Source organism: Poecile atricapillus, chromosome 1, assembly GCF_030490865.1.
Source record: "Poecile atricapillus isolate bPoeAtr1 chromosome 1, bPoeAtr1.hap1, whole genome shotgun sequence".
NCBI lineage: Eukaryota > Metazoa > Chordata > Aves > Passeriformes > Paridae > Poecile > Poecile atricapillus.
Window position 1 is genome coordinate 30943345 of NC_081249.1, and position 12734 is coordinate 30956078.

General features: G+C 38.8%; 1 protein-coding gene across 1 annotated transcript in view; it reads left to right on the forward strand.

The window, feature by feature from the left end:
- The window catches only part of AFF3 (ALF transcription elongation factor 3), a 319688-nt gene that overhangs the window by 289957 nt on the left and 16997 nt on the right, over positions 1-12734 (forward strand). The window contains exons 14-15 of the mRNA XM_058829676.1: positions 814-1015; positions 3435-3562. Of these exons, the coding sequence (XP_058685659.1) occupies positions 814-1015; positions 3435-3562 (330 nt within the window). The remainder of the gene's footprint in view (positions 1-813; positions 1016-3434; positions 3563-12734) is intronic.

Here is a 12734-nt window from a genome sequence, read left to right on the forward strand (position 1 = left end):
TTCTGACCTTAATCGCAGTTTTAGTTTTAATGCCAACTATCTCCTTAAAAAAACTTGCATTTTTTGTGTGTTGCTTTAAGATTTTCAGCTAAATATTTTCTTCAAATTAGTGCATCTGAAGTTTATTTCTGGGCATATTTATATGGTCTATCTGACTTCTCATCCAAAACTTCTCCCAAATAAATGAAAGCTGAAAATACTGTCTGTGTAACAGCTTTCTGCTTTAGAAGATAGAGCAGCTCACATTTCTCTGTGTCTACTGTTTGCATATGTTTCCTTTTGTCTGCATTATCAGCCTATCTTTCTTTGTCTTCAAAATCTGTATTAGATTAGTATAAACGCTGCTACCAAAGGCTGGGCACTGAGCACAAAGACAAGCCAGTCATCTTTAAACACATTTCCTGTTTTAGTTCACATATGGTTTTATTGCCATGGCTTATAAATTGTCACCTGTAATGGTGAAATAGGGCTCCATAACCTGAACTTACACTTCAGAGCCTAATCTTCATCTCCAGCTATCCCTTAAGAAATGGTGAGCAAGTAGCCATTTATCTCTATTTTTTTTTTTCAAGTACTCTGATACAGACTTTATATTAGCTCCAGAATGACAATTTGCCTTGAAGGGAAAGAGAAGAAACATGATACAAATTTGTAAATGAACTCTTGGTCCCAATACTGTAAGCTCGTTTCCAGATACCAATAGACTTTATCCTGCCAGCAGGTTTTAAATTCAAAGTTTTGGTAATATATAAAACATTTACCTTTCTCAAAGCCAGCTTTGTGACACTCCATTACTGTAATTTCCATTTCCAGCTTGGCAATACCAATAAATAAAAATGAGAAAATGCTTCGGTCACCCGTCTCTCCTCTCTCTGATGCATCAAAACACAAATATTCCAGCGATGATTTAACTTCCTCCAGCAGACCTAATGGCAGCAGTCTATTACCTTCAATCTCTTCCAGCAAAAAACATAAGGGTGAAATCCAGTCACAGCCACATCCTGGAGACTTCAATGTAAGTGTATGCTGTTCACAATATAAAGCTTAGCAGTATATTTTCCACTTTGTATTGCAGTCTGTGATAGTTTTGCAGAATGTTATGCAAAAAAAAAAAAAAAAAAAAAAGTTGTAATAATGAATGTTATTTTCTAAGTTCAGCTTTTCTGGTTTGGAGTTTAGCAAGGCATAGAGGAAAGGAAAGATGGCAGGCTGTAAAACAGGCAAATAGCAAAGGCTACATAAGCAAGAGGTAAAAGCTAATGGACCCAAACAAATGGCTTTAGGCCTCCAGAGCATTGCTTGGGCATGATGCAAGCCCCCTGTATTCATGGTGCATAAGCCCCCTGCTTATGAACTCACTCAGCCACTGCCTAACCATAGGTGTGCCTGCAGACAAATTTTTCTACATGTCTCAGAAAAAACTTCTTCAGATTCTGCTTATACCAGTGACATCTTAGCACCAACCTCACAACTCAGTTCCATCAGAGTTGTATTCATATCCTTATCAGAGAGTCTTGCCGAGAGCACACTTCCAGGTAAGGCTGTACTACAGCATTGTTCTGTGGCCTCTGCCTTCAGAGCAGAGAGAGAGAGGAGTAGATGCTGCTCCTGTTTCTGCGTGAGTTCTGTGATTAGAATGCTGGAGTGAAGACCTTGTTAGCTCTTTTGATTGAAGGAATTTCCATCTCTCTCTCATCTCATCTTTCAAAACCCTACCCTCCAGCCTACAGGACACTGAGAGTAGATGATCAAGGGCAGACTACTGTCACCTCTTCCCCATGACATTGTTCTGCTTTGTGCAAAATACCTAGAAGAAGCAATTTGGATACCATCATCTTGATGCCCACTGCTGTAGCATCTAGAGAAGGTGTAAAGGCACTCTGCTGCCTATGCTCCTCTCCTTGCTACAAAAGCTATTCATGTTTTTCATTCTGTACCTATTTGCTGTGTTTGTTATTTGATGTACAAGAGGCTTCAAAAGCCTAAGTGGGGATAAGTGACCCCCTGTGTCTGTTAAGTATATATATATATGTGGTTATACTTTTTTTTTATTTTTAATGGAGGAGGAAGTAATAAATATAATCTTAATTTTGGACACATTTTCAAAAACAAGTTACCATAAATTGTGTTTTCCAAGGCTATCTCACAGATGCTTTTGGAAAATTGAAAAAAACAAAGTACATAAAATATTCCAGTAAAAAGGCCTTTAACATATAATAGTTACTCATTTATTTTTCATTAATTAAATGTAAAGTTTTAAACATTTTAACTTCCAAAACATAAATTTAGAAGTTTATAACCCATTCAGAGTTATAATTACTATTCTTCACTGGGTATCTTGAAAATAATTTAAATTCCTTCACAGGTAAATGTGCTGGAAATCAAAAGTAAAAGGTGATTGCTTTATAATCCACACCCTTAGCAAATGCATTTCGCTGAGATTTTCTGCATAGCCTAGCAATGCACCATTTGGTCAACATTTAACAACCTTTGCAATAAAATTCTTATGTATCTGGTTATTCATCTGAAAACTTTAGGCCGATGAACTGATCTGGATGTGACGTGTAGAATAGCTCATGAACTATAAATGTTAAACTTAGCTTGGTTTTATCCCATCTTCTCATCTGGGAGCCAGCTGGCAGGCCCAAGTGGTCCTTCAGATATCTGTGAGAGACTGCAAGCAAAGCTTGCCCATAGTGGGCATTCATCCATTTGAGTTTTTTTCCCCATGTCCCTGGTGTCTTTCTGCCTGTCACCTGCCAATGGAACAGCATTTTTGGCAGTTGTTATCAACTAAGAACCACCTGAGGCCCTCTGTTTTGCTCCATCCCAGTGCACAGTAGCCCCCACAGCAGGGTCACTTGGTGGGATGAAGGTGCTCAGGAGGCCGCATGAAGAACAGGGCTGCAACTAAACACTGCCAAAAGACATGTGCTTCCACTACAGCACAGAGAAGTGATCTTTCAAGCTGATCAGGGGAGCTCTGGAGCACAAAGAAACCTGGACTACAAATTCATACAACACAGGCACATCACCACTGTAATGTGAATCAAGTCAAACGTGAGCCGTGCTCTCCTAAGCAAGGTACAGTGCTTGGTTGGAAGCTGAAGGCAAGAGGTATACGCTAATCTTCTAAATTACAAAAGATCTATTTTTTAATAATTTCACTTACTGTGTTACAGAGTATTTTGATAGTTACCAGTAGTTTAGCTCAGTTTCTGCTGTATATCATATTGAAACTCAAACCCTTTACAAAGCCATATCTGTGAATTTGTGGTCATCAGTGTCAGGACACACATATACTTCCTGCTGAAATAGCAGGAAAATTAACTTCCAATGTACAACATAATGCAAAGACTCTGGTTTTTGTTACTTGGGTTTTTTTTAAGTTATTAGCCAATTCCTAAATGTCTTATCTACTGTTTGTTGTCTAGAAAGCAGTTCACATCAATTCAGAAAATGTTCTTCTCTGCAATAAGCCACAGTTCCAAACAGAGCCTTGGTCACCTCTGTCCACCACACCCAGGGACTGCAGAAGAACAAAGCTTATCTTCGATGATATGTGAGTACATATGACTTTAAAATAAACAGTGACATTTAAAGAGAGAAAAATACAATTTGTCCAACAGGAAATGAGACATTGCCTGAAGTATTACAGTAATACTTTATGTACATTGAGAAATTAATAAAAAATATTATATAAAACCTTAATTTTTCATCATATATAAAGTTTCTAACCATAGAATAGTAGAATGCATAGAATCATGGAGTCATAGAATGGTTTGAGTTTAAAGGTATCTTAGACACCACTAATGATCAGCTAAAGGTATCACAAAGGCAGGGGGAGCAGGAAGCAGCAATGGTTAGCACGAGTATCTGGAGAGATACTTGACCCTCTCCACTTCCACTTCATTCTTCACACATCCTTCACTCTCCTTCTCTTAAAATAATTTAAGCTTGTAACTGTCTTTATTTTTGGTAAATTAAAAAATCTAGTTTGTCCCCAAGGTCATTTAGGACATTGTATTATTTAGTGAATATAATGGTGGAAGTGAAAGTTGAAATCCTAGTATCTAGAAAATTCAGATTTTTTTGATGGGTAATGTTATGGCCTGCAAATACTGATACTTGTTTCTGGATAGTGTAGAAGTGGTTCTTTTCAAGATATGCCTCAAACTGCCAGAAGCTCTGAGCTGTGTGACTTTGACATATTTTTCATATTTCCAGGCTTTCACCCATGACATCTCAAACTCCTTTATACCAAAGGAAACCCTGGGATAACAAACAACCTGGTTTCCTTAGAAACTGTTTTCTACCAGAACTGGGATTTTTAATATTATTTTATTATTATTATTACTGTTGTTGTTGTTATGCTTGTTCACACTATCTGGTCTCAAGGTCAACTAGAGAGACAGGAGACTCTCATAAAAAGAAACCATTTTTCTTGCTGTAAGGTATAAATAATTCCTGCGGACTTCAAAAGGATGTAACTGGTTTGTATGTTAAGAAAAGAGGACTGGTGAGATAAATTTTTGTATATTCATGGCAGTCATAAGCAGATGTAAGCTGAATAAATGTAATCAGTTTTTTGCCTCTTTTGGAGAAAACTCCCCTGTGTATATATCCTTATTCACCTTTCTCCACCTCCCTCCACGTTTTTAACTCTCCTGTACTCAACAATCTCCATTGAGGAAACATGAAACTGTTTATAAGTGCTACCTAACTCTTCATGTATCTTAAAATATTCTATCATCTATAATTTACTTGCAACTGTTCAATTCTTTCTGCAGTTTAAACATGTACATACAAAGCAGAAAGGTGCCAGTATCTGATAAAAGTCAAACTTGTAGGATGTGCTCACCTCTGGATTAGAAAAAAACATAGAAACAATTACAAGAAAACTGTTGTGTCTTCATCTGATTTTCCCTCAAGACCCTGACAAAAAAAAAAGGGTGAATGGTTTGCTATATTATTCCCCTGGGATATAGTCATAGGAGATCTGCTTTGGTCACCATCTCTATCATCTTAGAGGCTTTTATCACTAGCTTTCTTCATTAGTGTTACAAGTGATTCCTCTGGCAGGCATCTCCAATAAAACTGTTTCATCTTTTCAGAGAGAGATACAATTAAATTGTTCATGTGTAGTGCCTTCCATGTAGAATATCCCCAAGCAACTTGTAGACCACTAAAAAAAAGTCTAAAAAGGCAAAAAAGATAAAAACACAGAATCAAATATGTCCTAATTTGGCCTTAAAAACCAGAAACAGTTAAATGCCTGTTGTGCTAACTAGAGGAGGGAGATTGTCAAGTACTACAGCTGTCATCCACAACTTGTAGCTGGGATACACCACCAGAATATCAGCTACACTGGATCTTCATCCTGAAATTCCTGTGCAGAGAAGTCACTGAAATGTAGCAGATTAGACTGGCTGCAAATGTTAAATGTCAACAAATTTGACTCACGTGTTAGAAGGATCAAATTAAACATGGCAGCCAGTCCCTTTCAAATTTGTATAGCACCACAGCAGGGGATTTGAAGAAATGCAATACAGTAGGTCTAAATTATGTAGTAATCCTAATGGCAGCATTTGTCCTAAATGATGCCCATGAAGTATTTCATCTCATAATCCATGAAGTTCTGAATTACTGTAATCCAGCCATGGCTTTAAAGTCTTAATTTTAATCATACTCTAAAGTTCTAAAGAGAGTAAATCCCTTATATTTGATTTAAAACAACAACTAATTTTTTTGACCAGTCAGTGTCTCTTTACTGTATTCTCAATTTATTTTCTCCGGATCATTGACAACAGCTGTCACTAGCAATAAATTGGAATACAAGTAGGTCAGTAAAAAGTATATCTTGCTTGGCAGAGTGCTGTATACACATACACTGCAGTATAACAGTAAATATAGCTAACAGTCTTCAAAAGACAGGCAAAATTCTACTTCCCCTGGTTTGCCATTGTTTGTTGATGAATCTTGATATATCCCCAAAACTGGTTTAGCTGCTGGCTTGGTCTGCAGCCTGAGTGACTGGGGTGGCTGCTGATGTATCTCCCTGTCTCACTGCCTCTATCTCCTGTCCTACAAGTATGCAGCAGCGTGCAATAAGCATATACCAGGGCTCAGCTTATTGCAATGTTCTTTTTCTCCTTAGAATCATCATGGCACTTCTCTTTCAGGTATTTCCCCACCTCAGCTGGGTTGTGAATTTGTTCCCGTGGAAAGTCCCAAGCTATAGGATCAGAAAATTCCTTCAGGGTTTTATCCATATCCTCCCATTCTCCACATCACTCAGGATTTTCCACACCTGGGTCTACTCCTGGATCAGGGGTCTCATCAGCTCCTCTGGACATCTCAGCCCTCATTCTAGAGAAGCTGTAGACCATGTAGAGGAAGCTTACCAGATGAAACACCAGGAAAGTGATATCCTTAACACTCAGGGGAAACTGAACATTCTCAAAAAGTGACATAACAGATTCAAAGGAGAAGAAGGAAAAGAAAGGCTGAAAAGCCTCATCCCCTGCTCTTCCTCTGACAAGCTGGGTGCAATTACCAATAAACTCCCAAAATGTGCTACTGGGACTGGGATGCAGGGTAGAATGAAGAAGCCATAAACCAAATATACCTTGCACCTACTCCAGTACCTTTATAACCTTCCTATAAATCAATATCACCAAGCCCATCACAATAGCTATTTTAATCTGTGCCCCTCTACTGTAAAAGGACATGTTACGGACAATACTGGAGCTATTTCTGGAGAAGGGACCAGAAAGGTATTAAAACATCAAAAAAGCCTAGGGACCAAAACCACATGAAGGCCTCCACCCTGAGAGACATTATGCATTCAAACAACATGGCTACTGACTGCTTTATCCCAATACAGAGTAAGCACAACCAAAATGCCATCAGTACAGATGTTTTTCCACTTTCTCAAGCCCTATGTGGGGCGCCAGTTAATGTATTGTCCTGGTTTAGGGCAAATTTGGGAGAAAACCTCTGAATGGGGTCCCTCTAGAAAGCAAATTCAAGAGGTCCCTCCCCCAGCTGGTTCAGGAAAACATTTTCTTAGAGAAAAGTGGAAAAAACCTGTTTATTTAACAGAAATTGAATAAAACTAAACAATGAAACTTCTTGCTGTTCAAAGAGATGGCACATCCAGAAAAGTCCTTGTTGTGGGGTGTAGCTCGGCTCGCTCAGTTTCTTATCAGTCCCTCCAGCACTGGGCAGTGCCAAGGCCCAGGCCTTGATGGACTACAAGCATGAGCTCCTGGTATTTTTCTGGGTTTTCACTCCAGAGCAGGTTTGAACAGATCCAAGGAAAAAAACAGTCCAGGGAACTTCCCTGCTCATCTAGCTAAAAAACTAACAGCCAAGGAGAGCTCTGTCCCACTGTCTGTCCATACCACAGACAACACAGTCCAGCAGCAGGATGCAGGGCAGTGAGGACTTTCTCTACACAAACTGCAGCTTCTTCTTCCCCCTCTTCGCTCTCAAAGCCAGTCTTAAAGGTGCAGAACTTAATATGTAAAATAAACAAGGTGATTTGGGATACAACTATTACAAAGTCACCCCATGACAAGGTTCCAGAAGCAGAATTGAATTTCACAGATGGGAGAGAACAGTCTCTTCCACCAGTCTCTCCCAGTCTTTCCTCACCTCTGCATGGTGAGCCATGAGCAGATGTCTGCATTGAATAATGAGGATAGTCCAAACCCTGCAGCTCTTTGAGTAGCCTAGGACTCACACTGAATACAAGGAAGTCTCATCTAACTTCACATTGTTTTTGCTGTTCTATGATATCTCTGGCTCTTGACAGAACTTGTTTTCCTTAGGTTTTGTTTCTCTGCTAGTATCTACAAGTCCATTGCAGTGCAACTGGGCATTTGTCTTCTTGTGCTGGATCACAGAATGATGTGGGTTTTTGTCCCCCTCAATGCCAGGATTCACAGATAGGGTGTGGAAAAGATAGTCCAATGACTCTATCTGAGGCTTAATTAACAAGATAGCTTTGCTGTCCTTGTGGCGGTAGAAAATAACTTCACATACATTTGAAGAATGTGCTTCAAGTCCATTTTTAACAATATAATTACCCAGAAGTTTCCCTTTTAGATGAGAAGGTTCACTTCAATTGCTCTAGGGTGCAAAGGCTGTGATTCCTCAAGGGTGCATTAGAGCTTTCCTAATCATTCCTTCAACATATAAAGGATATTTCGATCTTTCAGTGATGATGAACTACACTGGCAAATAATCATAATCTCTTTAGAGAACCACAGGTAGACCATTTAAAATTATTTTTAGTCTGGGAATACGCTGTTCATATTGAGAACCAACAAAAAGTCATGGAGGTGGAGAGGGGCTATGATAATTTAACACACATGAGGAACATCAGTTCCCAAAATCCTTATCAGATGTCTTCCTGGTCTTTAGTTATATAGTATAGTATAGTACAGTTATATAGTATATACAGTATAGCAAATTATTACTTCTTTCAAATCCTGTGATTACTGAAATGTCTGAGACAGGCTCCATTGGACAGGATCCCTGGATAGGGTCTTTGTTTCAGGATCACCTGCTTCCTTTAGCATAGACACCCCATTCACTGACTTAGGCTTCACATGTACTCTCACCCAACAGTTCCACCCACACCTTGACTTCTCCCTCATCAGAGCTGGCTGCCAGGTAGACCCTCTCCCAGAAAGGTCTTCCTGCCTTTGCTTTCTTGAGAATTCAAGGTGTCATTCTGTGGCTTTTTAAAACAAAACATATCTGGACTGCTGTGGCCCCGCTGATTATAAAGGCTGTCACTCTAACTAAAATTAGCTTCATTCAGAACATCTACTTAACATACATTGAAAGAGACAAAATTGTAGTTTATCTACAAGCACACACTATTTTCTGCCTCTCCTTTTAAAACAGGAACTCAAGTCCCTATTGTGAATGCTTGTTTCATTCCTCTCTCTTCACTTTTACACTTTGCCCTTGTATGTTTTAGTCTAGATATTGATTTCACATGGGTATCTTTAAGTCATGAATCTGGGTCATACACAGGAATTTGTAGTAGTTTTGTCTCTTTCTCATGTTCTTCTGTATTTCACTACACTGACATGGTTAGTCAGGGGGAGTTTGCATTTTTGCCAAAATAGAAGTCCCCACTTATTTTTATACCTCTGCATTTCATGTACATTAGATGCCCGGCTTTAATTTTGTCTGCTATTTTTTGCAACAGTAACTCCCTCTCTAGGTATCTGTACTATTCACCTATTCATCCTATCTAAGATATTGACCTTGTTATACTAAACCCAACAAGATAGTAGCTGTGTAGTTGTGTGATTGGGTAAATTTTTCTCACATTTGGCCCAACTCCAATCAGATCCTTTGTTTCTGTCTTTCTGAAATGCCTACAGTATTATCATTTAAATGGCTCAATATTTATCTCCTGGCCTTTTCCACTTGCATGCTCCTCTGCTTTACTTCCAGGCCTGCTGAGTCTGACAGAGTGAGCATGAGACTTCCATAGAACTGGATACCCACTTTGGCAGTGTCATGGGCTCTCCCAAAGCCTGTGTACCACTATGTGTGCCATGCCTCAGACACAGCAGTGCCATGTCCCATAAAAGAGCATATATTTTAAGTGGTGGAACGGGCAGGAGGCTATGATCCATCAGGGGAGAGCACTGTTTTGTATAGTAATGCCCGCTCAGCTCTATCATTCACCCCAAAGATGAACGCTTTTATCTATAACCCAGCATGGGAAACAAGCTCCTGACACATCCTGTTATGAGACAGCAAATAGGCTGTGTACACCTGCCTTTCATGCTATGTGGTTTTCCTGCTCTTACAGGATTTTCTTCTCCTCCTCAACAGAAAGTTCAGGGCATATTGGCACACATTCAAAACTGGCCACAGGTTCACCCTGGCTAGCCAATTTCTTCAGATCTTCCCTTAGCTCTGATCATATTTTAAAGTTGCTCATTTTACTGTTCTACTCCTTTCCAACACATTAATTTTTGGGGGGGGTTTAGATTACTAAAGTTGTGAAACTGGTCCTATATTTAGAATTATGATTTAAGCTGCTTTTACTACATGCAATTGTTGTACACTGAGGAAGCACTAGCTTGTTTTTTTACAACACTTCAGCAGTATTATCTCTGAAGGGTATTAAAATATGCGCTTGGCTACATTTATGATGTTTAATTGAACTTTTATTAGGTTTTTTTAATGTATCCTCATAAAGCACCATACAACAGTAAGAAATAATGTACAAGTGGTAGATTATGTAAATGAAGCAGAAAATGCTATAGTTTAGTATTTAGTTCATATAAAATACAAAAATTAGATGAAAAATGTGGTTTTGAATGCAGTATAATTAAAATTGTATATTGGAATCTAAGCTACACCATACTCTGTAAATACCAGTGGTTGCTCTGAGTTCCAAGGAGATTATTTTGCAGTAGATGCTGATAAATTACTGTACAAAGTAAGGCTTTTATTGATTCACTTTGTTTGATTCTCTTCCCCTTTTTTTATTGCATGAGTTTACATTTTTGCAATTACCTGCTAAACTGGAGTAAATTAAATTCAGAGGAGGCAGCAGAAGACAAAGGTGGCAGAGGTGCACTGTAATGGCATGGAGCTAAATAGGATGACAGAAACATACACACACAGGCATTCACCTGGGTAGTGGTAACACCGCTCTTAGGAGCTCAACAGCCTGGAAATTCTGAAAGGCTGCTTCTGGCAGAGGAGTAATTACAATGCCCGCGGCCATCCCACCTCACGCTGGGATCCCGCACAACATAACAAGCAATGGAAATGCTGTCCTTCCTGCTGGTTTTCGACAAGCTCCCAGGGAAAGCGGTGCCAAGGCAAGTGAGAGAAATTCTGGACAGTAGTGGATTGTTTGATAAATTTCATCCTGGATTCAGCCACAGCCATGCTACTGAGGCTGCCCTTGTCAAAGTCATAAATGGTTTGAATGCCACTGCTGAAAAGGAAGCCTGGCCTTGTTTGTACTATCAGATCTAGCCATGGGGGGGTTGTTCTGTAAAAGGCTGGATTCTGTTGCAGTGCCTAGGTGACTGCCTAGTGTTGACTGAGAATGCGTTGAAATCGTTCCAGCGGTACTTGATTGCTTTCCCCAATCAACAGAGTAGGGTAAATTCTCCTCAAGAGCAGCCAGTTTCACATAATGACACTTGATCCCAGGGAGAATTCACCAGCAGCCTGACTTAGTTGGCTCTAATGCTTTACACTCCTTCTCTTGCCATTCACAGAGATATATGAGATGCATTAGAGCAGTGTATTAGAACTTCTTTTTGGCTTTGTTGAAGAGGACTATATTTCTAAAAGTACCAACAATCAGATATTCAGAAACAAAGACTTTCTTGTGCAGTTTGATAGAGATAAAACATTTGTTTCTGCCTGTTAATTTGAAGTCAGACTTTTTTTTTTTTTTTAATAGGAGGTCTGAATTCTGTTTGTAAATCTGGAGTGAAAGTGCTGATGCCAATAGATTCATAAAGTTGTAACTAATTTAAGAGGAGAATCTGACCCAATTGTCTGAAAACCAGAAGCTGGTGAAAAAGTTTCCTTGGAACTTCAGTTTATACTCATGACCAGTAAACATAAAGAGTCTCCAGTGCTGCTTCTGCTACTCAAAAGGCACTCCAGTTCAACCAGTAGCCTAGCACAAGAAATTTTTTATTCTCTTGGTTCTCTGGCTGTGGCAAGGATGTGATCTGCAGGAGAATTGAAATTTTTTTCTGTTCTCATTTCTCAGGCTATAGCAAGGCTGTGATCTGCAGAGAGATTGCAAAGCTGAGACCAAAGACCTGAAAAGGGTTTTAGCCACAGATCTTTCTGAATCTCATCAGTGGGAAAACACATTTGCTTGTCCTCAAGATGCCTCTCATCAATAACATAGAGTATCTGAAATTAGCATTCAGTGAGATTAGCTGTAAAGTCTCCAGTCTGAGATTATCACCAATGTAATAGGTCAAGCTGCAGAGAAGGTTTGCATGGACCTTCACATTTGTAGCAGAGATGGGTTCTTGGTCACTGTAACTTCAGAGTCTGTAAAATCAGAATATGACTAACAAACTTCATGGACAAAAAATGTACAGTATGCAAAAGAGCTATCCAGAAAAATTAATTTATACATCGGTTTTCTCATGTGTCTGCATATGTCTGTGAGCTGAGGCAACCTCTTATCTTCAAGGAGCCCATAAAAGAGGGTGTTTTTTCTTATTTTTTTACTTCATGACATAATAATTTAAACTAGTATACTGAATTTAAAAAGACAGATTATGTTCATGTGCAGTGGGAACCTAAACAAAACTGAACTTGAAACTTTTAACTCCCATAAAAAAAAACCCAGTAAATAATTAAATGTAAGCACCCCTTTTTGCTACTAAAATGATACAAAAACATACATTGAATGTATTGGACATTTCATCTTCCCATTTTCCTAACATGCACATTAGTTATCTGAATAGAAAGGTCATTTACATGTAGCAATAAATTGAAGAATAGTATTTCATAGGTGGCATAAAGACATCAGAATTTGACTTGGCATGTTTATTAACACTACTGAACAAGTTCTGTTTAAGAAGCTAATAAAAATGATACCCTATCCATTTTTTCCCAATGCATCTTAATTTCTGTTAGGCATGCCCTGATTTTTAAAGCAATCTTGTATTTTTCCAATGGAAGTATCTAAATGTTCACATGGA